The sequence below is a fragment of the Limulus polyphemus genome, unplaced genomic scaffold (assembly GCF_000517525.1).
Source record: "Limulus polyphemus unplaced genomic scaffold, Limulus_polyphemus-2.1.2 Scaffold1994, whole genome shotgun sequence".
Taxonomy (NCBI): Eukaryota; Metazoa; Arthropoda; class Merostomata; order Xiphosura; family Limulidae; genus Limulus; species Limulus polyphemus.
In genome coordinates, this window is record NW_013667604.1 from 72603 (window position 1) to 97566 (window position 24964).

At 29.7% G+C, this 24964-nt stretch overlaps 2 protein-coding genes across 2 annotated transcripts in view; one reads left to right on the forward strand and one right to left on the reverse strand.

Moving 5' to 3' along the window:
• Positions 1 to 9847, forward strand: part of LOC106465594 (solute carrier family 12 member 1-like) — a 46309-nt gene extending 36462 nt beyond the window's left edge. The window contains exons 2-10 of the mRNA XM_013925828.1: positions 1319 to 1458; positions 2801 to 2914; positions 3831 to 3942; positions 5334 to 5458; positions 6883 to 7095; positions 7308 to 7415; positions 7658 to 7781; positions 8295 to 8396; positions 9726 to 9847. Of these exons, the coding sequence (XP_013781282.1) occupies positions 1319 to 1458; positions 2801 to 2914; positions 3831 to 3942; positions 5334 to 5458; positions 6883 to 7095; positions 7308 to 7415; positions 7658 to 7781; positions 8295 to 8396; positions 9726 to 9847 (1160 nt within the window). The remainder of the gene's footprint in view (positions 1 to 1318; positions 1459 to 2800; positions 2915 to 3830; positions 3943 to 5333; positions 5459 to 6882; positions 7096 to 7307; positions 7416 to 7657; positions 7782 to 8294; positions 8397 to 9725) is intronic.
• A 376-nt stretch (positions 9848 to 10223) lies between these two features.
• The window catches only part of LOC106465595 (solute carrier family 12 member 2-like), a 49684-nt gene continuing 34943 nt past the window's right edge, over positions 10224 to 24964 (reverse strand). The window contains exons 11-20 of the mRNA XM_022393526.1: positions 22623 to 22729; positions 21380 to 21555; positions 18620 to 18676; positions 15735 to 15962; positions 15356 to 15470; positions 14790 to 14876; positions 13465 to 13562; positions 12635 to 12734; positions 11049 to 11160; positions 10224 to 10549 (exon numbers count right to left, since the gene is read on the reverse strand). Of these exons, the coding sequence (XP_022249234.1) occupies positions 10367 to 10549; positions 11049 to 11160; positions 12635 to 12734; positions 13465 to 13562; positions 14790 to 14876; positions 15356 to 15470; positions 15735 to 15962; positions 18620 to 18676; positions 21380 to 21555; positions 22623 to 22729 (1263 nt within the window). The 3' untranslated portion in view covers positions 10224 to 10366. The remainder of the gene's footprint in view (positions 10550 to 11048; positions 11161 to 12634; positions 12735 to 13464; positions 13563 to 14789; positions 14877 to 15355; positions 15471 to 15734; positions 15963 to 18619; positions 18677 to 21379; positions 21556 to 22622; positions 22730 to 24964) is intronic.

Genomic DNA, 24964 nt, shown 5'->3' on the forward strand with positions numbered 1-24964 from the left:
AACAATAACACAGGCCTGTGAATTTAAACTTCATAAAAGCTGTTTTGGTTTTAATAACAGATTTTCCATAATTCAGCTGCAGAGATTTCAAAAATAGTATTCCTTTTTTTCTATCCTGTAAGGATTCTTTACAAATCGGGAAGAAAAAAAAATCTTACTGAGATCAAGTTATTATTTCATTTACCATAATAAACATTTTTTATTATTACATTTGTTTACAAAATTACAAACAAACTGATGTCAAATGAATATGCATCCTCATTCTTTCTGATTTTTCTTTTGTGAAATCTATGTCTTTTAGTCCCAAAACTACGTATTCTTTCATGTATTGTGTTAAAACATTTTGTGAAAAATCTGTACGTGATGGACAAAAATGGATATCATTTTCAAATTCAGCATACCGGAATTACTGTAGAACATGTAAAAATTTCAAAAACAATAAAACCATCACAGGCCTGTGTAATTTTTAATGAATAAGGATTTGAGTCCTTGAAATATTTTATCACCTACCATACTTGCTTAACCTAACTAAGCTTACTTGAGATCTCGGAGAAGAAAATGTCTGTAACTCTTAAACATATATAATGTAACATGAACAGAAAATAACATCAAATGAAACTATAAATAGATTCCCAACTGTTTGCTTGAATGTTTCTGTACTTCCAATTAGATTTTATTGTTCACTGCTATAGGAGCTCCAATTAGTCAGTAACCTGAGAAACCATAAATTACTTCTTAAACCATTTTACTTAATCTGCATTGTTATAAATGGTTTATAATCTGCTTAATCCAATCAAATTTAAATGTTTCCTATATTAGTTTTCAATTCAAGCTTCATTAGTAGCTGTTCAGACCACATATTGTGACATCATAAAAGGGTAGGAAGAAAGAGCTGTAGTAATAAAACCACTAACGGAGAAGGAAAATCATGTGAAGAACAAACATAGATAATTATATTCTCAATGGATGGTAGTCCCTAAGCAAATGTAAACAGATATTCTGGAGTGTGGAGAAAAAATTCTAAACAAATCTATAAATGCATTATTTACAGAAGAAACTCCTGAGAGCCACAAAGATATGAAATTTTAGAATACGTTTCCATTTTTCTTTGTGAATTACAAAAGTAACTATAACAAAATTACAAGATATCAATTCTAAAATACTTGTTAGTTAATAATTGTTGAAATAGAATAGTTGTTGTCATTACATCTTTAAATTGGACTTGTAGGAATACACTCAACACCTAGAAGGTGCTCACTGTTCGTGATTGAGTTAATATGTTTCACCCAAATATTTATTATCAGTATTGTATTCGTAGGTGGATCGTATTATATGATCTCACGGAGTTTGGGACCAGAATTTGGGGGAGCTATAGGTTTGATCTTCTCATTGGCAAATGCAGTTGCTGTGGCCATGTATGTTGTTGGATTTGGGGAAACCCTAAGAGACTTGCTTGTGGTAAGCTGTCATGCATTTTTAAGTGAAATTCTAAGAGATTTGTATGTATTTTGATTACAGAAAAATATTTTTAGTTCTGGTTTTCTGAGACAAGTTATGTTAGATATCTTAAAATGTTCATACTGCTGGAGATCAGGATATAACAGTTTGCAAGTAATATTTTTTCTCATGTGTATGGGTCCAAAGCTGTGTTGTGTAAAACATTTTGCATCTCAATGTGTTTTATAGACATTTTTAATGCATTAGTTGTATTTCCTCAGTTTCAGGCAAAAATTGAAATATTATTATTTCTTTCATAAGAATAACCTTATATTGTTATAGAATATGTGTGTAAAGAAAGGTTTGATATTGATTTGCACAAAGAAAGCTTTTAATAAAATCAGTCACATAATGTCAGTTATGTGGTAGTTACTATCAAAATTGATGTCAAAATTGAAAGATGGATGAATATTTTATCAATAGAATACTTTAGATTAATGCAGATGTACACATTAAAGTGAAGGATATCACTCACCTCTATTACACTGACATTCAGTGTAAACAAGTTAGAAAATGACAGTGTGTAGCTGCAGGACTTCTTCTAATAATTTTGTGCCTGCATACATCTAACCATTGATTATTGTAACTGTACAAACCATTCAATTATTTTAGAATGATGATGAAAATGGCATTAAGATGTTAATACACTTGAGACTGATGCTGATTGATCTGTGTATTAAGTTGTTATTATAACAATATGATTATTTGGTACTCCTTTTTGTAACATTTTAGGTTAATCACAGTTATATCAATGTAGTAGCTTTCAAATAACAAAACTTTCATACAGTTTACTTCTGTTTTCCTTTAAAATGAATCCATGAATATATATATATATTTCACACACTATGATAGTGAAATTAAAACTTTATCTTTGGCTTAAATTGAAAGGTATTTGCTCAACAATAAAGTAAAAAAATAGATTAAAATAGCATTACATGTTTTATTAATCTAATATATATATATGTACTATTTCAACAATATGTTTCAACAATTCCTCGTAGCAGTAATGATATAGCTATAACTGTCTCTTTCTATGTTTTGAGAAAGTTACTGTGTTTTTCTGTATCATTAAAAATTGAGGCTTACATGACACCTGGACATAATTTTACTTTTTTTTTCACAATAAAAGCAGGTTATGACTTGTTATACCATGGTTAGCAATTACTCTTTTTCAAATATTTCATTATTGTAAATGTAATTTATTGATATGATGATAAAGTAATGTGTTTAAGGGTTTTTTGTTTTTTTCATTCTATTACATATCTTGAATTATATGTTGTTGTTGTTGTTGTTTTTTTTCCAGTCTCTTAACATAGTTATTATTGATGGTGGGATGAATGATGTTCGCATCATTGGAAGTGCAACAGTATTAGTTTTACTAGGAATAGCTTTGATTGGAACTCAGTGGGAATCAAAGGTAATTTAATTAAAAATTACTTTGATTAGACACTTAAATAAAAATCAAATTTGGTCCATACATAAAACTTGTCACTATTTCATCATAGAAGGTTAGTTTAGACAGTTATCTATACATTTAGTGTAACTTAAAGTATAAATATAAACTGGACATATGTTCTTTTTTTACCAATTATGCAACTCATTCATTAAATTATAATATCTATAATAGCTACAACTTTGGGAAGATTGACCCTAAGTGTTTGTCTGAAGCAGATTTTTTTGTGCATATTAGTTCTTTTGCTGGCTAATTTAGTTACATGTGTATTTTTGAAAGTTTTACCAATTAATGTACATTTCTGAAAATCAATTTACATAACATTTGTGTACACTTTGTGGCTCAATGGTTGAGATTGACGGCTAAGGGCACTACAGATTTCAGTTTGATCCCTACAGTGGGCACAGTGCTTAAAAAGAAATAAAACCAAAAATACAACATATATATATCAGTGTCAGTAGAGCTCTCTAGCAAACAACTTTTACAGGTAAGGTAGCCATAGCTTATCTTATATTCAGGTTAATATTGAACTCTAACTTGTGTGGGATGCAAAAGAACATAACATTTTATAAAAAATAAACATGTATGTAACACTAAGAAAAATTACTATATTGTATTTTTAGTGTTCAGTACACTATTTAGTATATTATGTATTTTAACACAGTGAAATTGCCTACTTTTAATATATGGTTGTTAATCAATGTTGAAGTGGTTCATAAAATTTTAATTTCTATTCATAATATGAACTTGTTTTTAGATAATTTAATATTTTAAAGTAATTGAATTTTATATTTTGAGCAATAGACTTATTCCAAAATAATATCCTTTTTTTTTAATCACGAATGTCTCTAATAGACCAAAATGATAAATTTTCATTTAGGCCCAAATTGTTTTGCTGATTATACTTTTGACTGCCATGGGGGACTTTTTGATTGGTTGTGTCCTTTCACCAAATGTCACCCAACAGGCTAGAGGGTTTGTGGGTTGGGATGGTAAGTATTTCTAGTGTTGTACATGTATTCTGTTCTCTTCATATGTGTAGTGTTGAGATACTTTAATAAACTAATAAGTGAATTCATGCTAAATATTTTTGGTTTTCTTGATCAAAAGTTTTTGACATTTCTTTTATTTATCTAAATAAGAAATTCATGCTATAAAATGTTTAACAGTGTTTCTGTGTGTGTCTTTGTATCAGAAATCACAGATAAGTAGAAGAATAGAAAATATGAGTAAGTGGTAAATTAGTTAATGAAAGCCTAACAAGTTTTTAATTAATGTAACATAAGTAGAGTATACATGTGTGTAGAAGCAGTTTACTCATAAATATAAAAAAAACAACCAAGCTGACTTAAGTTATTTTGTGCTTTTCAAGCTGATAAAATAAACAATGATAAGCAAATAGATTATGGGACATAAATTATAGATCCAAAAAGTAAAAACATTCATAACTTTTAAAGAGCATTGGTCTAGCATTTGGTTTCTTTCAATAACTAACTCAAAATATTGTCAGATTAATCAAAGACGTACTTTTAAGTCATGCTGTACTGTATTCTTGTCGTCAAATCTGATTATCTTATTTCAATGCATGATGAAATTTTCAAGTTGGTGGTTCATAAAATTAAGTGTTGTTGTATTTTTATAGATTGTGTAACTAATGATGCCAAGAAGTCTGGAATGCTAAGCTCTGTTTGTTATTTTTTATTAATTTTTGTTTTAGAAAAATGAAACTGATCACACTGAGAAAATTATAGTTTGATCAACTCTGATCAATGCTTAGGGGATATAAGTTGTATCTGTTGTTTACCTGCCCATATATATATATATAATTTATGTATATATTTCAAATTGTGATCTATATCTTTACATGTATTAATTTTTATTCATACTGAAGTAGTGCTGTAATGTTTGGTAACGTGTTTTCATTAGTATTTTAATTTTACTTGCCCATACTAGTATGACAAATACCAATATATACAATTATATAAAATATCATTATTTAAAACTTCAGCAAAAAAATTAAATTTCACAAGTTGTTTTTCAATTATACACAAGAATTCAGCAATCAATATATTGTCAGTTTTCATGTACAGTTGCAATTTTCTTTGTCTTTACCAATTTCTACTTTGGTAACTATGGTCCTAAAGAATAAAAACAAGTAATGTCATAAATTTTTAATTGTTGATTTACATTTTCCCTACAAATATTTGATGAAAATTATCTTGAGCAAATACAAAAATTATATGATACACAATTTTTTGGCTTTTTTTTGCCCATGTTAAAACAGTTTACTCAATTTTTTTCTTCATGTATTCATCCTAGACATACATTTAAATTTTTGTGAAATCAATTGATTTTGAATTGAAAACATTTGATTTGTTGTTAGGTGCTACAATCAGAGAAAACATTCAGCCTGCTTTCAGAGGAGAGGACTTTTTCTCTGTGTTTTCAGTATTTTTCCCAGCAGCAACAGGAATCTTAGCAGGTGCTAATATCAGTGGGGATCTAGCTGTAAGTTTTAAGTACTCAAACATCCAGAAATTAAAAAAATAATAATAATAGTAATAAATTCAAAATGGTTCTTTGCATTTCAGGTACAAAGAAAGTAAGAAGTTGTATGTAACGATTGACAGTAATTAAAAATATGTAACAAATGTATCATATGTACTGTACAAGTACTTAGCAGCTACAAAAGTGGACTGTATTGAAAATATTTGTTAATAATGTTCTGTGAAAGTTTGTACGCATGTAGAAAGACTTAGGGATGCAGGAAACCAAACAAAAATGTTTTCATTTACTACAGAAATGAACCATGTCAGTATAATTGTTCTATGCATTTTACTTTTTACATGTGGCTGTTATAGTATATAAAAGTAATGAAAAAATATAGTCATTATTTTTCATTTTGAGCATTGTTTTAAACAGTAAAGTTTTAAGCAATTTTTACATGTATATTGCATTATTGATTATTTTTTGTGAATATTGAGTTGTGTGATCATTGTTGGTTTTTACTTCTGCAGCTGTTTATTTTCATCAATGTTTATATTAAATGCACAAATTAGCTAGAACAATATTGTGTTGGTCAATGACATTGTAATCATGCATGTTTTGAAATTATTTTTGAATTCTAGCATTAAATCTTTGTTATTCACATTATTGCTGTAAATTCAATGCATATTCATAATATAAGAAACAAACATAAAGTAAAAATTAATACCTCTTGATCTGAATATTTGTGAGCTATTTGTCTTTATAACCTGTAACATAACTGTTTTAAATCATTGATTTTAATACAAGTATTCTACTGTGGAAATATTTTATATGTAGTATACACAGTAAGTGTACAACACCACCTAATAATTATCATATATCTGTGACCATTGTACTCTGTCTCCTTATAGTGACTAAAAATAATTTTGATTATAGGTTATGTTATTATTTGAGTATCAGATTAATACAGTTAAGTAATCTACAAATTATGTTACATTTGGGGCTTAATAAGTGGTATTGAACAATGTTATTTTCACTCTTAATTAAAATGAAGATAATAAGACGGACTTAGTTGCTGTCGGTATTTTGACCATTTTCTTTTAGAAATCAAAAACAAGGCATCAGCCATGAACATCCATTAAAACATATTAAATGTTGTGGGTTGTAATGTGAATATGCATTACGTAAGATTTTCAATAGATGTTTTTTGTTGTGTCACAGATGGGAAATTGGTTATCTCTGTGACACAGTTATGTTTATTGTAGAAAATACATTACTAAATTGTTACATTTTACTTACAAAAACTGTGTTGGTCAAGCAACCTATAGAGCTGAAGTGAACATTTTTTACCACATTGATCTCTATAATGAATTACTTACAATTTATTGCTTTCCATAAATCTGAACAGAGTACACAGAATGTTATTATATTTTATTGTTTTCTAGAATCCACAACGGGCCATTCCCAAAGGAACATTTCTAGCCATTTTCATTACGGGAATATCGTACATATTGTTTGCTGTGATTGCAGGTTGTGTTTCTCTTCGTGATGCCAATGGAGAAGAGTTTTTTGTTGTAAATGGAACAACTGAATTGATACGAAACTGCTCATTAGGATCTGAAGGGATATGTCCTTATGGGCTAATGAACTTTTATCAGGTGAATTCTTGTTCCAGAAGCTACTCTATTCTTTCATTTAGTGCAAAATTATTCATTTTCTTATACATAACATGCAAGTTTATATTTCTATTACCTCTGTCACTACCACCATGTTTAATTCAGTAAAGCTATATTCTCCCACTCTAACTACATTTCTCTTATGATTTTATTAACTTTTTTTTTTTTTACTTTTACTTCTCTCTCTTCTTGAGGCTATGGAATTAATATCAGCATTTGGTCCCATAATCTATGCTGGAATTTTTGCAGCAACATTGTCCTCTGCTCTTGCTAGTCTTGTTAGTGCTCCAAAGGTTTTCCAGGTAATTTTGAATTTCTGTTTGACCTTGTAATCTTTTTAAATATATTGTTTTAAATTATATATTAAATAATTAAACAAATTTCACTAAATTTGTTTCACTTGGAATATTATATAACTCTTTTTTGCAATATAAATAATGGACTTTCAAGGAAATATAACTTGTTTGTTTTTTTTATAGAAAGGAGTATAGTGTAAATTTAAAATAAGTATCAAATATATAATAGCATGCTATTACTTTTATAGGCTCTATGCAAAGATAAACTTTTCCCCAAATTTGAGTATTTTGCCAAAGGATATGGAAAAAATGAAGAACCAAGACGAGGATACATTTTGGCTTTTGTGATAGCTCTTGCTTGCATCATTATTGGTATGATAATATTTTTTTGTTTCAGAAGATTCTTGTATTATGTATTTTTGAAAAGGAAATCTTGCTTTGTTTAATGATAATAATTATAAACCATATATACATGTTTTAATTATTATGTAGTTTTTTAATCTTAGCCCTAAAATATAAAAATTATCATACATTTTCAGAAAAGTTGATGGAATATTTTAAAGTTTAACAGCTATCCTTTATTTGTTCACTTATGAGTCTTAGCTTTTATTCTGTTATAATCTAATTCTTTGTATTGTATTGTATAGCTGTTAAACTATCCTTTATTTGTTCACTTATGAGTCTTAGCTTTTATTCTGTTATAATCTAATTCTTTGTATTGTATTTTTGTGCCTAAAAGTATAAAATATTTCTGTGTTTTTTATGCAAATATGTTAGTACTATAATCAGAATCTTTTGGGTATTTTTTATATTTTTCAGCATTTTAAATTATACATTCAATTGTCAAATCTTTGTATATCTCTGAGTTTAGTTTTTTTTTCACAGGAGAGTTAAATGCAATAGCACCAATTATATCTAACTTCTTCCTTGCTGCATATTGTTTGATTAACTTTTCCTGTTTTCATGCAACATACTCCAGGTCTCCAGGTAAGTTGAAACCATTTGTTTACAAAACAGTTCTTAACTCTGTTTAACTCTTGTTGCTGGTATGGTGTTTGTGTGTCTATGTATTTATAAATTTATATCTTTTTGAATGTATGTTACTTTTCTTAACAAAATATAAACTAAACAAGATTTTGCCTGTCATTACATTATAGTGAATATTTTCTTGTTTATTTTTAAGAATTCAGTCTGCATATATATGTTTGTATAAACTGCACAATAATTATGACATGGTTACCATTATATATTCAATAAAATGTTTAACAGTAAATTATTTTGAAGTACTAGTGACTATAATCAGCTTCTTTTATAAAATTTCTTTCTGTGAATATTTGTATTCTTAAAGTTGTCAAAGTATGTTTATTTTTCAGTGTGGAAAACACTGAAAGATTTCAATCATATTTATACTTCTTATATTGTAGTAATAGAACCGAATAAAGAATTTAAGATCTGATAGTTCAGTGTAAAATATCATAATTATCAGGAATTATAATGAAGTAAAACCATTGATATTTTTTTTATTGTTGTCAATGCCAGAACATATATATTTATAACATTACAAGGCATTAGGTTCTATGCAAAAGTAAACATAATTAAAATCTAAGCAATTTTATTTCTCTCACTCTTTGAAAAGAAAATTAAAAGTACATGCATAAAGTTTCATTTGAAGCTAAAACATAACTGCTCAGCATAATTCTACTTACTTTCTAACAATATTTGTAGTTAATAATTTATACTGTAACTTTTTCTGTGATTACTGATAATTTATATATTGAGGTTTTCAGTGTCTTTTCACTACTGTAAAGTTTAAGCTAACATTCAGATGTCTGAAAAATTTCAGAGAGTAGTTTCTAATCCACCCTTTGAGTTATTTTGCAAACATGTGTTGCTTAAAAAAGAAGACAACACTGATATTATACATTGCTATAATTTTATTGCTCTTAAATTTATGGATAACTTCAATGTGCTAAATGTTCATTACATTACATTTACCATACCAAGTCATTATGTTTCAATATAGTAAAATAAAAGCATAAGAAAAAATAAATCATTCATCATTGGACCACCCATATTCCAGAAGGATGAAGTAGAAATAGTGTCTATTTGTTGAGGGAGAGACACGATCTTTCTAGGTCTTTCAGTTCACAAAATATACATTTATCATAACAAAGTGAGAAAATCAAAATGAAAAGAAGAAGCTAATGATCCTTGCAAAACTTTTATTCTAGATATTATTTTTATACAGCATACAATTTATGTAAATTACACATGAATATATATATATAGTTACTAACGAAAATAACTTGTTTGCAGGTTTCCGTCCAGCTTACAAGTACTACAACATGTGGATTAGCTTGTCAGGTGCAGTTATCGATGATACCATGCAGTCTGATTCAGGCTCTGATAAGAAGGAGTTCAGATCTGTGAATCGATGATACCATGCAGTCTGATTCAGGCTCGGATAAGTAGGAGTTCAAGATCTGTGAATCGATGATACCATGCAGTCTGATTCAGGCTCTGATAAGTAGGAGTTCAAGATCTGTGAATTGATGCTACCATGCAGTCTGATTCAGGCTCTGATAAGTAGGAGTTCAAGATGATGTTCATATGTAAAATAAAAATACTTTTTGTCCTTCATGCTGTTGGCACATTGCATAGAACCTCCAAAATGCATATTGATTGATGTTTTTTTTTCAGCAACCCTGTATATTGTATCTGGTATTTTCTCTTCTCTACCATGAACTGTCACTAAGTTATTAATATATAGTAAAATGAATAGTTGATAATTCTGACATCAAATACATAATACCTTGTTGAATGGTACTCTGTAAAAGGTCATTATGGCAAGTACACCTTTACCCCCACCATGTAAATAGAGTCAAGAAAGAAACTTAAGAGAAAACCAGTAATCTTTTCCTTAAGTAATACACTGCGAAAAAGCTTCAATTTTACTCTCATGATAACAGTGTATAACAGATTTGGAAGTTTGGTGTTACACAAACCTGTATAAGGGACCTCACTCCTCTCGAGAAGCTGCTTTCTTCTATCAAGCTGTAAAAGGCTTTGACTTTTCTCTTCTGTAAGTATTGATACGCTTCCCGGTTAAGATTATCCCGTTCTCGCTGATTTAATCTTTCCTAATTAAGATACAAAAAAAATGTTTCTCATAAACCTGGGTAAGAACAATATAATTTAGAAGAATGATGAATAAAGAAAATTACACGTAACACTTATCGTACAATTACATTTAAAACTCACAAAATCTTGACTGGTTTTGCGAGTTTTAAATGTAATTTTACAATAAACGTTACCTGTAATTTTTTTATTCACCAGTCCTCTAAATTATAATAACCTTACGTGCATTCAGAAGAATTTTTCAAATCTAAAGTAGCACAAAACAAAATCTAATGCTTTTTATTAAAATTGTTAAGTACTAAAGCTTAATGCACAATTTAGCTAGTTGTAAAAAGGTAAAAGTAAATGAAGGCAAAAAATAAATTTCGTTTTTAAGAACTTTATGTTAAATTTACACTGAATTGCTACATCTATAATATGTACCTGGAACCTCTTGTGACCATTACGCATACACAAGTCAAACCATTAGATAATCCACTTACAATTCGTAGAAAAACTTACTTTATGAACATCTCCACAGATCATAAGGCTTAGTTTCTTGGTGATGCTGTAAACAAAATCTATTAGGGAAGGCCTACTTGTAGGTTTTCCTGTCAACACCAAAATCTGAGGCCTGTAAGTTATGAGGTAATATATCTTAAAATTATGCAAAGATTCAAATATAAATGTATTGATTATTGCATTTTATATTCAAGATTACACTAAAACAATACAAAAAATATTCAAGTCTTAAGGTTAATCTATATGCCTTGAAATAACTGATAAAGCGCTTGAATATTTGTAACTGTTTTAAAACTTATTATCATTCATGCAAAAAAAACACATTTTCATTTCCCTGATAGAGAACAATAACTAATTTTTAAGTAGATGTGTGTGCACCACTTCAAAGAGTAGTATAACTTAATTTTCTTGTATTAAACTCAACTTAAAGAAATTTTATCCACAGATAATCTTATTTTATTTGTTTGTTTTTTCAATTTCGTGCAAAACTACACAGGGGCTATCTGCACTAGCCATCCCTAATTTAGTAGTGTAAGACTAGAGGGAAAGCAGCTAGTCATGACCATCCACCGCCAACTCTTGGGCTACTCTGTTACCAATGAATAGTGGGATTGACCGTCACATTATAATGCCCCACAGCAGAAAGGGCGAGCATGTTTGGTGGGATGTGGATTCAAACCCGCGACCCGCAGATTGCAAGTTGAGCGTCCCTAACCACCTGGCCATGCCGGGCCCAGTTAACCTTTAAGAAAAATCTAAGCACAAAGAGTTCAATTAGGAGCTATGCTTCTAATGAATAAAATATACGTTCAGTAATGAAATAAATTGGATGAATTCACCTTTACTTCACTCGTTGTGCACATTTATGCTTTAGAGAAGAAAACACAATTAGGCTTCTTTACCTTGTTTCATGTCACCTTAATTTTTACTTCGCTAATGACCAGCTTTACCGTAGTATTGAAAAACATTCAATTGAAGAATCTGTTTCATTGCTGATGCTAATTAATTAATCTTAAAATAAAATTAACAATAAAATATGTCATCACGTACATACTGTCAAAATGCATAAAACAGCATAATCTGTAAACTACTGTATTGCAGAAAGACAGTTACACATTTGAACAATATTCAGTTAGTGAGTTTACAGTCTGGATATGTGTAAAAACAAAATAAAATTAATTATAAGCATTAAATATGTAAGATTTCAAAGTTCCCTATCTATGATGAAATTAAACTAAGTTTTATATTTCTCATATACTCATCCCTATTATATTTATCATTTATTCATCCCTCAGTGGGACAGTAATAAGTCTACAGATTTACAACACTAAAATCAGGGGGGGTCGATTTCCTGCGGTGGACACAGCAGGTGGGCCTAGTGTGACTTTGCTCTAAAAAAAACCAACCAAACTAATTTATTCATTAGAGGTTAGTAGAAAAGTTAAATCCCATTATACAAAATACTTACATTTGATAACACATTTTAACAAACTGCAAACTTCAGTATGTTCATGTTAAATTTATGATGTCAAATCCACAAGAAAAGTACTTCAAATCTCAGTAACAGAAAACACAGCAATACTTACCTGTAGTTTTTTACGTGTTCTTGAATCTGGTTTAAATTGAGAACAGAAGTAAGGGCATCTTTGTATGTGTGGGCTTGAGTAGAAGAGCCCCAATTCACATCTGAAAGTTTACAATCAGGTATTGTTGTAGTTCTTTCAAGATTTTTAAATAATTTCGTACAATTTTGTGTTCAATCTGTTACTTTTGTATCGAAACACAAATTTCTTAGCCTGAAATAATTCTTTATAGTCATGATTTTTTTACATAATACATACATTATTATTTGAATTTAGTTAAAAGTAGAAAGTCATTAGAAATTAACTAATATACGGTTCATTACTTAATTAATGCATGTATCTGCATATCATTGCAAATAGGATTGAAATGTTCTAGAAATTACCAATCAGTTTATATTCTAACCATCTCTTAAACACTGGATAATAAAATCAATATATATATAAACTTCATAAGTATTTCACACAATAAACACTTGACAAAAACTACGTTTACCAGCACAGAAGGAATTACTACTAAACCAGAAGTTTATGAATATTCTTTCAGTTACACACGTTTGACTACTGAAAAATGATTTTCATCTTATTCTAGCTGATAAAATGCTTTTATAAATCATTTGAGTTAACTTGTATTTCATAAAATCCCTGATTGGCTTTACCAGAGAAATCAGTTAATAACAGAATAAAAACTCTACAAACTTAGACTATTTGATTATTTGACAATTTTTTTTTTTGCTGATTGCAGCAAGATTTTCCTTTCTCAAAAGAAATGAATCAGTAAAGAACGGTTTGGTACTTGTATGAATTTATTAATTCACCCACTTATATACACCTACCTGGTTTCCTGTGAGATATGAATATATACAAAGCCAAGATTATAGCATAAGTTAACAAAGCTGTCCACCAATTTATAACAAACATAACAGCCAGACATATTCACAGATCTTGAACTCCTACTTATCCGAGCTTGAATCAGACTGCATGGTATCATCGATTCACAGATCTTGAACTCCTACTTATCCGAGCTTGAATCAGACTGCATATAATAATTATGAAAACAATTTCACCTAAACCACAGAAACAAGTAGTAAAAAATTATAATAATTATGAAAACAATTTCACCTAAATATACCATAGAAACAAGTAGTAAAAAATGATAATAATTATGAAAACAATTTCACCTAAATATACCATAGAAACAAGTGGTAAAAAATGACAATAATTATGAAAACAACAATGAAAAGACTTAGAAATATAACAAAAAAGCTTGATGAATAGCTTATAAATTTTTAGAACAAGTCATGAAAGGATCATAAATAGTTTACTTTAACAAATTACTGTGATCAGAATTGGTTATAAAATTATATTTGATGATTGGTCATGCCAATGATCAATTATTAGAAGCAATGTAACTATTAATTAAAGATTTCTTTTTCACCAGGGGCAAAATTGAAAAGAGAATCTGTAACGTAGAGGCCTAATATTATTCTTTGATTGGCCGTACCATCTGCTGTGGACTGCAGTTTCGTCTATTCAAGGCTCATCAGCACAGCTTGGGTCAGCAAACCACAGGAATACCATTAGGTCTGTTATAATGGTGAAGTTTATATAATATCTATGATTAATTAGTCTGGCTTTTGTCACTGTGGGATTTAGCTTTTGTCACTATGGTAATATGATCTAATTTCCTCTAATCTTGAATATGCATTGATATATTCACTCATTAGCCAACTGTAGGCACATAAGCATATGGTAGAAAATTATGCCTCCAATGTCATGCATGATGAATACGAGTAAGAGCAGAAAGGAATTTCCACTGGTTGGGGAGGTTTTCCCCAGTGTGTAGTTTCATTTTTGCTAACTGAAACACTTCCTGATTGAATAGATTATGAAAAACAGATTTTGTTTGTTTGTGTGTTATAATTGATGATTGCATACACCACAAGTTATGTGAAAATTTCAAAGAGCATTATATAAATTATTATCTATATAATGTAGTTTAAGCATATCCTTAATACAAAAAAAAATATCTAAATGAGCAAATATCAAAACATGAGCTTCTTGACCAATATATATTATTATACACTTATCCTGATCTGAGGTAAAGTTTATTATGTTATATTGCAGCTAGATTATCTATTAGTTTCTGTACCATACTTACCTTGATTGCTGAGGAGGCTTTATGAGATCTGGGATGACAATGACATTTGAGTAATCAATCCTAAACTTACTCAGTAAAGCTGCCATGCTAGTGAAAAACAAGCACAGTTAGTAGCTAGCTGTCTAAATTCACTGATTAAAAAACACATTTATTTTCTAATTAAAAACAATCTCATTGACAGCTAGATTTATGATAGGATGAAGCACAGTTGGAAAGAATCAGGCAGTTTTCTGAAATAGTGAAACTTTTTTAAGTTTGCACAAAAATTAGTATTCGTCTTCTGACAGACTAGCCAGAAAAAAACAATCTATAGATAAGAACATACATTTTGAAAACAACAATAAATTTTATAACCATATATATATTCACGAGTTTTAATGGATGATCTATATTGGCCACTGGATGATGTTTGTTTGTTTTATGTATTTATTCATTTAATATTTGATCTTTATATATATAAATATATGCATAATAATTGTTATTGAACCAATATACGTAGTTAAATTAAAAAGGACTATACTGCATTTTTTTCTTACATTCTTGGGAAATTAGACAAAATGACTTACTTGCGTTGTTCTCGATCAAGTTCATCCTTTTTGTTGGCCAAAGAAAACACCCTGAGCTCACAACTGCTCCACAAAGAACGGGTTGTTAAAAGGTATGGAATGAGCATTGTAAGACCTGTAGTTACAGATATATTTCTAAAAATGTTAACTTGGAGCTACATGTAAAGTACTATGAAGAGACAAAACTCTAATAATTACTTACTTATCGGGAACTTTTTAAGTTAAGATTTGAAAATTAGACTGAAGTTTAATATATAATCAAGAGCGAGGAAGTCATGGATATTATAGATTTGAGTGTTTACAAGAAATATTAAACACATGTTAATAATGAACAAAATGTGACAGTAATAGCTGGATTCAAACAAAATTTTTAACTTACCTCCATCATCATATAACCACCATACATCAATTCGTCCTTTCTTTTGTTTGTGTTGGAACTGATTTACATTACTTAAAATATTTTTGGGTATATCTTTTAATACTCCTTTGATTAATTGAGAACTCTTCTGAGCCTCTGCAGTATTATTTTTTTCTTTTTGAGGTTCCGCAGGAGTAAAACGAGGAAGCACAGGAGTGGAAACTGGAGTGGTCTGATGAGAGGTTGGTGCTGTATATTAAAAAGAAAATTTAAGAAATTCTTTTTATATAGGTTAATTGTCAATTTGTATTGGCAGAAAACAATCATTAATGAAAAATCTCTATTTTCTATTCATCAAACATTAATCTTTTAAAAGTTAGTTATATAATACATATCTATAAAAACCATAATTTAAAAACAAACACTGCACTGTGAAAAAAAAACATTTACATACGAAAGGCAAAAATAAAAAAATTAAGGAAAATTTGCTTGAGTCAGGTTACACTTTAATAGACTGTTTAAGATAGTAAATGGCATGCACAAACTGATAAGATAAAAATATTATCCCATATAAGCAAGAACAAGTAACTGTTAAAGGAAGATTAGCAGCAGGGAAATAAACTATTTTTGTTCTTGTATCAGTATCTACACATACACAAGACAAACTGCATAAATATAGTACTGCTTAAATTTAACATAGTCAGTCCCCAGATGGTTGGCAGAAAGCAAAGAAACTGCGTGTTAAGACCTTCTCCTGGATGTATGTACCAGGCCATGCAGGGGTAAAACACTTTGTTGTTTCAGAATTCAAATCAACAGTTCTTTTCAGAACCACTTGTACAGATCCTGCATTGGCTATAATAAACAGTTTAACACAGGCTGTATGCTGCTTATTTTAACCTTTACCTTCTGTAAATCCATCTTTGTTTTTGGCTCATGTTTTAAACACGTTTTAGATAGAAAAAACCTAAAGAAGTTCAAAAATCTTACATAAAAATATTCTAATGGAAATACAGAATTTACATAAAATCTGTTAAAAGTGTGATTCTTGAATAGGGCAGTTTCAGAAATTTTATTAAGGGATGGTAGAAACCACAAATGATTAAAACTGATGAATAAAAAACAAAGTTTACGAAACAACAAGCATCAATGGTGCATGGTAGCACAAATTATCTATGAACTCTAAATTAGTTTGGTTTATTTTGAACTTCATGCAAAGATACTCAAGGGTTATCTGTGCTAACCATCCCTAACTTAAAAATTATAGACTCGAGGGAAAGCAGCTGGTCGACAACATCCACCACCAACTCTTGGGCTACTCTTTTGGCAACGAATAGTAGGACTGACCATCACATTATAATGCCTCCACAGCTGAAAAGGTGAGCATGTTTGGTGTGACGGGGATTCGAACCACAATCTGCAGATTTTGAGTTGAGTGCCCTAAATAACAGGTCATGACAAACCTTCCCACTTAAAAAATATATGCCATGCACTACCATTACTTCTGTGACCGATCTCAAAACTGTTCCATTGCTTGAATGTTGTGTATTTCCAACCCCATCATTGCAATAACATTACTTCTTACAGCAGTGATTTGGTAAGCACCTTATACTTGCAGCACAATAAGGAGAAATTTAGTTTTTATATTTACTTTAATCTGTTGTCAAAAAGCGAATTCTTATCATGACACAGGACTTTAAAATTTAACATTCTTGACAACCTATATGATATTTGCAACAACCTATATGATACTTGCAACAACCTATAGGATACTTGCAACAACCTATAGGATATTTGCAACAACCTATATGATATTTGCAACAACCTATATGATACTTGCAACAACCTATAGGATATTTGCAACAACCTATATGATATTTGCATATATATTTTTATTCACATTAATCTATTATACATATTATTGAAATGTAGAACTGAAATGAATGTAAATATGCTTTTTGACAGTTTTCAGCCCGGCGTGGCCAGGGTCGCAGGTTCGAATCCCCGTCACACCAAACATGCTCGCCCTTTCAGCCATGGGGGGCATTATAATGTGATGGTCAATCCCGCTATTCGTTGGTAAAAGAGTAGCCAAAGAGTTGGCGGTGGGTGGTGATGACTAGCTGCCTTCCCTCTAGTCTTACACTGCTAAATTAGGGACGGCTAGTGCAGATAGCCCTCGTGTAGCTTTCATAACAAACAAACGACAGTTTTCAAGGCAAAAGTAATAGTTTTCTATTATTTAAGATTTAGACAAGGTTTGTTCTTTTATTTAAAAGGTTCAGTCTCCTCTGTTTTGGCCTTTAGTATACATTTTCTGGACATAAAAATTTTAGTTTTATTTGGACATATTTAAGTAAAGAAGAGACTTATATTTCATTGTAGAACACAATTAAAACCTAACTGCTTTCCAGGGATCTAAATAGCCCTGCACCCCTGCTTTATTTCTCCCCTCTATCATGAGCGTAGTTTCTTTTCTGGTATACCAACTTAAGGAGTCACCCTATGTCAATATCTGACACTTTTACTCAAGAAACTAAAAACATGGCTAATATTTGTGATGTAACCTGTGAAAAACAGGAACACTCAGAAGTTTTATGGATAGAATGCAGCAATACTAAAATGTGAATACATGTAGATTATAACAAGAAACGTACTCGTCATGGAGTCTTTTGAACAAAGCAGAAAAAACTTTGTAAGAAAATTTCATTAAACCATGCCATAATTGAAATCTGTTTTCAATTATAAAAAAAACAAAAAACTTATTTCTGACAATAAATCAAAAATTAAATAGTCATAGAACAGGTTATATATGGCATGCAATCAAACATGCAAGAAAACATTGGCTGATTGCTAAAAAACTATACAGAGATGGTGCACAGGCCTGAACTGACAATTTAACTTACCACCACCACCAGAAAATGCTGCAAACATCATCAGCCAAGAAGCTGTAGGCTTCATTGCTGAGGACAGATAAACAAGTATAACTTACCAAATTTCCATTAAAATATGAAGGCAGAAAAGGCATTAGAATCACAAAAAGAATACTAAAAATGTCAATATATAATTCATATGTCCTCCACGACCTATTAAAAAAAATTCTTAGTATTGACAGTTTAAAGTATTAGTAATTTGCACTAAGAGCTGAATGTTACTTCTTTCATTGTCAGCATTCCACCAGGGTAGCTTAATACTATCAATGTCACAGAACCTTTTGAAATTCAGTTCTTTCCTGGAAGGAATCATATTAAGAATTCTTTTTTATGAAGACAAAATAAAATTTGGTCAAACCAAATTTGTTTATGATTAAGTGAAACTAATACTATAACAAAACCAAGTACATTAAGAATAATCCATTTGAAAAACCACTTAATCATAAAGAAAGTGTCAAAGTAATCTGAACATCTGTAAGTATGTATATATGTATGTATGTGTACATATATATATTTCATTAGAAAAACAAAGAAATTTGACTGTTAAAATTTTTTTGATGAAATAAGAATTAGAACACAACTGACAACTTAATTGTTTTAATTTCGAATAGCTTAGAGCTCAATTTAATAGCATCTAATTATTGAAAAGTTAATGAAGAAAAACATTCTCATATAAACAGTAACTTAAAATATTTATAAAGAGGCTCAGAGAAAAGTATTTTTCAGATATTAAATTTTGATTTTATTGCATTTCAAAAGCTTAACTTTTGATGAATTTATTAAATTTTTCTGTTTCTCAGTGGGTCAGCTGTAAATCTGTGGACCCACAACCCTAAAATCTAGGGTTTGATTCTCAATACCAAAAAACAAACAAAACTGAATCAAACAGTAAAATGTTGTATTCTTGATATTAGAAAATAACTAATAAAATCAGCTTTTGCTCTCATTTTTTGAATAATTTGATATTTGTCACACTGTTCAATTTTTAAAGTCAATTTAACCAAATCCTGCACCATTTATGTTTTTGACATTTTAAATAATCATTAATCTTTTTGATGGACTAAATGATTCAACAAGGTTATTTGTTCTTTACATGTGGTATTAAAATGTAATTTTTGCTATGACATAAAACCTTTTACTATGTATGGCTAACATTAAAATTATGAAAATGGATAGCATGAACTAACAACTTGTGTGTGTGTGTGTAAATGTGGACTAACAAAGCATTTTGTAATTCAATGACAAAAATGAGTAAAAGAACTATAAGCAAGTAAGAAAACATCAGAAAAATATTCAATGAATTAATACTGTAATGTATAAAATAATATCAAAGTATTTTAGTGAAACTTATTTTTGTATTTTGAATATACATTATTGTTATATAAAACAAGCCTTAAACAAAAATGCTTAACAAGAAAACAAAGCCACCAGGTTACAGGCTATAACGTGAAGTATAAAACGTGTCATGGTTTCTCGAGGTGACTGTAGAAGTAGGTGGGGATACATTGTCTATCACTCTTAACCTTTGTTTGCAAAACCTCGCATATAAATAAAAAATAAGAGTAAAATAAGAAAAAATTAAAATAAAAGGTAAGAGAACAAGATGTGGATATCACAACATCCCACATCTATATCACCCTTCACTGCCTGCAGATAGTTGTGGGAAGGTGCCCATTCTCAGAGGAAAAAAGTAAAAAATAAATAAGAAAAAGGGAAAGAAAAGTGCCTACCACTAGGAGGTGGTGAGTAAAAAAACCTTACCTCCTGAAGTTGGCATTCCAGCCCCCATTATGGTAGTTAATACTCAAATTAATAAAGTAATAGTAGTAGGACAGCAGAAAAAAATATACTAGAATAAAATAACTATTTCTGTATAAGATGTACATCATTTAGATCTGGAAATTAAAACACTTAATAATGATATTAATTCAAATATTTTGGATAAAAGAAAGAGGTATTCTTTTCCAATATACAGCACCCTCTCTCCTAACAAGAATATTCCATATTCTTCTATTATAAAACTAGGACACATCTTGTACCATACATTACAGCAGCCTATGCCCTGGTAGTTCTGTTTCGTTGTGCAGCATTTTTGTTTAAGGCTTGTTTGATATTATAAACATGTTTTATTTCATCATAGGTTTGGTCTTACTGTTTGTAATGCAGTCCTTACTTTTTGATGTAAATATTAACTTCTTAGATAATGTTTACAGTATTATTATGGTTTACACAATATAATAATGTATATGTAATGGGATTAATGAATCATTACTATAGATGTATGTATTAGGAACATCCTGTTGAATGTTGATGTGTTTTTCAAAATTAGATATGAAAGATATACACTATATACATTTTGAAATTATTTTATTAAGCCTATTATACACTATATTATTTTTGGAAGGGGTATATCCATCAGTATTTAGAGCAAATTACTTCATTAAGCCTGTACATTATATATAGTTCGAACTAGTACATCAGTCAGTGATTACACTAAGTTATTTTATTAAGACTGTTATACACTATATCTTTTTTGTAACAGGCACATCAGTCAGTAATCATCCTATATTATTTTATTAAAAGTGAAACTTGAAAAAAATTCCATGAATAATAAGAAACAAAAGTTTAAAGCTATGATCAATGAACAAATTTTATTCATACCTGGTTTATACATATACATTTTAAAGTAATGTTTTATATGAAAAACGGCTTTACAAGAACACATTTACTAACCTGACAGCTGTGCACTAGAGATATTTCGTGGAAAATTAAGAAAAGACTCTTCTCTCTGCAAATCTGGTTTTCTCTCAATAATATTTCCATTCTCCTCAGCAATATCATATTCTGAATAATCAAAGCCCGCTTGAAGTCGTAAAATTCCCAGGGACATGTGCATATCAAATGCATCACTGGAAATGAAAGTTTAAAGATTTAGAAAAACCAGAAATAATTACTTTTCATAATTCAAAATTAATATTTTACACATCTGACATTCATAATATCAACCTTTAACTTCTTAGTTTCTCTGTTCATATTTCATTTTAACTATTCTATGATGAAAGATAAGGAACAGCTGCAAGATATAAGAAAAATATCACTAATATGAAGCACCGTGAGAAATGTCCCAAGATGTCCCTTTGCACTTTCGTACCTTGTTTTTGGGTCACCGATTGTTACAGAGGTAAGTGCTAGGTACAGGAGAATAGGATTTTTGCACAAAGCTAAACAATGACAATCTGTGCATGGCATCCCTAATTTTGAACTAATATATATACCAGAGGAAAAACATCTGGTCAACAGAACCCACTGTAAAATCTTGCCCGAAAAAAATAAATGTATTTGACCATCGCTCTTATAGTACACTTATGACCCAAAAGGTTAAATCATGTTTTGCAACAATGGGATGTGAGCCAAAAACACTTGGATTCACAGTCTGGGCATGCTTACATCTGGCCTTTGAGAATAATTTTTAAAATTTATTTGGTGCTATCAGGAGGCTTGTGCCCATGCCTTTACATTTTGTAGATAAAAATATAAATGTATAGGACTGTACATGTATTATACATTACTGTACTGATACAGGTGTACATGACTTAATATTTGTTTAACCCATTACCATATCTTACCATCACACTTATTCGAAAAGTTGTTCCTAAACAAGTTGGGTATGTATAAAAAACCAGTATTTAACCTTGCTGTCTTATAATCATACACAAAATAAAATATTTTGCATAATATATTTAATAATAATAAACCAAAAAATTAGTAGAGATGTTTCTTCCTTTAACATGTTGTATTTTGTTAAGTACAAAGCTAAACAATGTGCTATCTGTGCCACGCCCACTGTAGAGATTGAATATTGAATCACTGGAGAGTATACTATTTGTTATACAATATATAATACACATTCTCTTAAAATACACAAGGAAAAAAATTCAAGGAATATACCTCACTAATTGAAGAGAAAAAGACTTACTGGATGACATTAAAATACTCCAAAACATCTTGTTCCTCGCATTCTTGCCAGTCACTTTTGTAGCCCATAAAAATCATGTTTGGACGAAGCTTGCCTACACCGACCAGCTGACAAAATCAGAATATTACAGATAGAGAAAACAAAAATAACATACAAGTTGATGCACTTAGCTTTATTTTCTCTCTCAGTATACACATACATTGTGTGCATATAAATATTTGTTTAGTTTATATAATTATACAGGGAGAAAAAGAAACATATATACTGAAACACATATCTGGTAGTCTTTTAATTCAACCAACTATACCAAAGGCATTATATTACATAAATGATTTTTTTAACTATTTGAATTATTTAAAATTTTTCTGACATAATATATCATTGTGTCAAAGACTCTGAAAATCTTCATCATACAGACACACTAACACACACATAATGTAATTTTTACATACTACATAGTATTAGAAAGATCAAAGAAAAAAACATGGATTTTCCTATCCACAAAGTTTTCAGATTTCCACAAATATTTCAACTATAAACAGCACTAGGATAAGTAAATGGCTAATGACAAAAACTATACATTACACCAGAGATACAACAATTAGAGTTAGAATAAAATAACATGTCAAACACATAATAAAAAAACTAAAACTAATTTCTAACCTTACAAAGCAAATATCATTTTCAGATACACTGTGTATACTGCAGATTTTTTCAGTTATTATATTTATGACAAAGGTACTAAGGTCATCTTCTGCCATCCATAACTTTTAATTACTGACCAGAGGGATGGCAGCCAGTCAGCAGCATCTAAACACCAACATATTAAATCCAGGGCTACCCTGGAGCCATACCATATCCAATTTTTTTCAGAAAAAACATGAGATATATCATGTTAACTGAATGTGAATGAGGTCAGTCTACTGGATTGACCTTGTATTGGGGAAGGAATGTTGACTATAATTCCGAAATTATTACATGCATCTAAACAAAACATGCTAAGTGAACTTTAAGTAGTAATATGTACATATCTGTTATACATAAAAAAATCAGATGCATTACAAAAAGTATTTTGTATTCAAGATATATCTGTGAATTGGTGATACCATGCAGTCTGATTCAGGCTCGGATAAGTAGGAGTTCAAGATCTGTGAATCGATGATACCATTTTTTACTACTTGTTTCTATGGTATATTACAACCAGCTGTTGCCACACGAAGTAATATTCTAACAAGGCAGTTTAAAAAAACGACTCCATTCCATGTAGTTACACTGAATCAATAAGTTAATTAACATAAGAAGCTGAAACTTTGCAAAACAACATCGAATAAATACCTGAAAAACAGACACATCTACACTTACACTGAATCAATGAGCCTGTTTACGTTACAGATCTTTATGTCAAGCTTTAGAATATACTTTTTATATTTACATTACAATATATATTTCTTCACAGTCATGACCGTTTTACAAGAATGGAACTTGCATGTTTTAAAAAAAGAATCTTCAAATATGTCAGCAACAGAAAAACTTTGGTATTATCGTTTTTAATCTTAAAATATTAAATATATATATATATATATACAATGGGTATAATTCAAATACAGAGAAATGACTGAAAATAAGAAATGATTTGTCTTGATGCTTGATATTATATTTTTCAGAACTGACAAAATAATTAAAACATTATTAAAAGTCTGAAAGTGTAAATTCAAAACAGGTTTGTAGATTGCCTGGATGTAAACCAAGGGACGTGGTACAGAAAAATGTAAAATCGTAAATTCTAAGAATTACTATGAGCTTTTCTTTCACAAAGGTAAAGAAATTGTTAATTTCCAGTAAAAAACAAACAAACTAGTATTAACATTTATGATTTAGTTTGAACACCAGATTTAAATTAATGTGCAAACAGTGTAACATTTGCTAATATAATAATATCATTCCATATAAATGAAGTACCCACATCAATATTTTCTAATCACATATAAGAATGAACTAAACAATGGAGGTTTATTTCCTCAAACATACTAAAGTAAAAAGATATATTTCTAGTAACTTTTTAAAACTTCTTACTCAGCTAAAAATACACACTAATCATAGTTAAAAAGTTTTTGCTCTAGAACTACTGTACTGCTGTTAATTTGTTTGACAGTAACGCAAGTCCATACCTAATTGTTCGCTTTTTAAGACAAGATTAAACACCCTCTATAACCAACAGTTATAGGTACCTTGTACATTCAGGACCAAACTGGCACAGTAACAAGTAATTCTGAAAGATTATAAGTCAACTTGAGGCTTTTGCTGCTAATAACCCAGTCTGCTCTAACAAATAATGATATTTA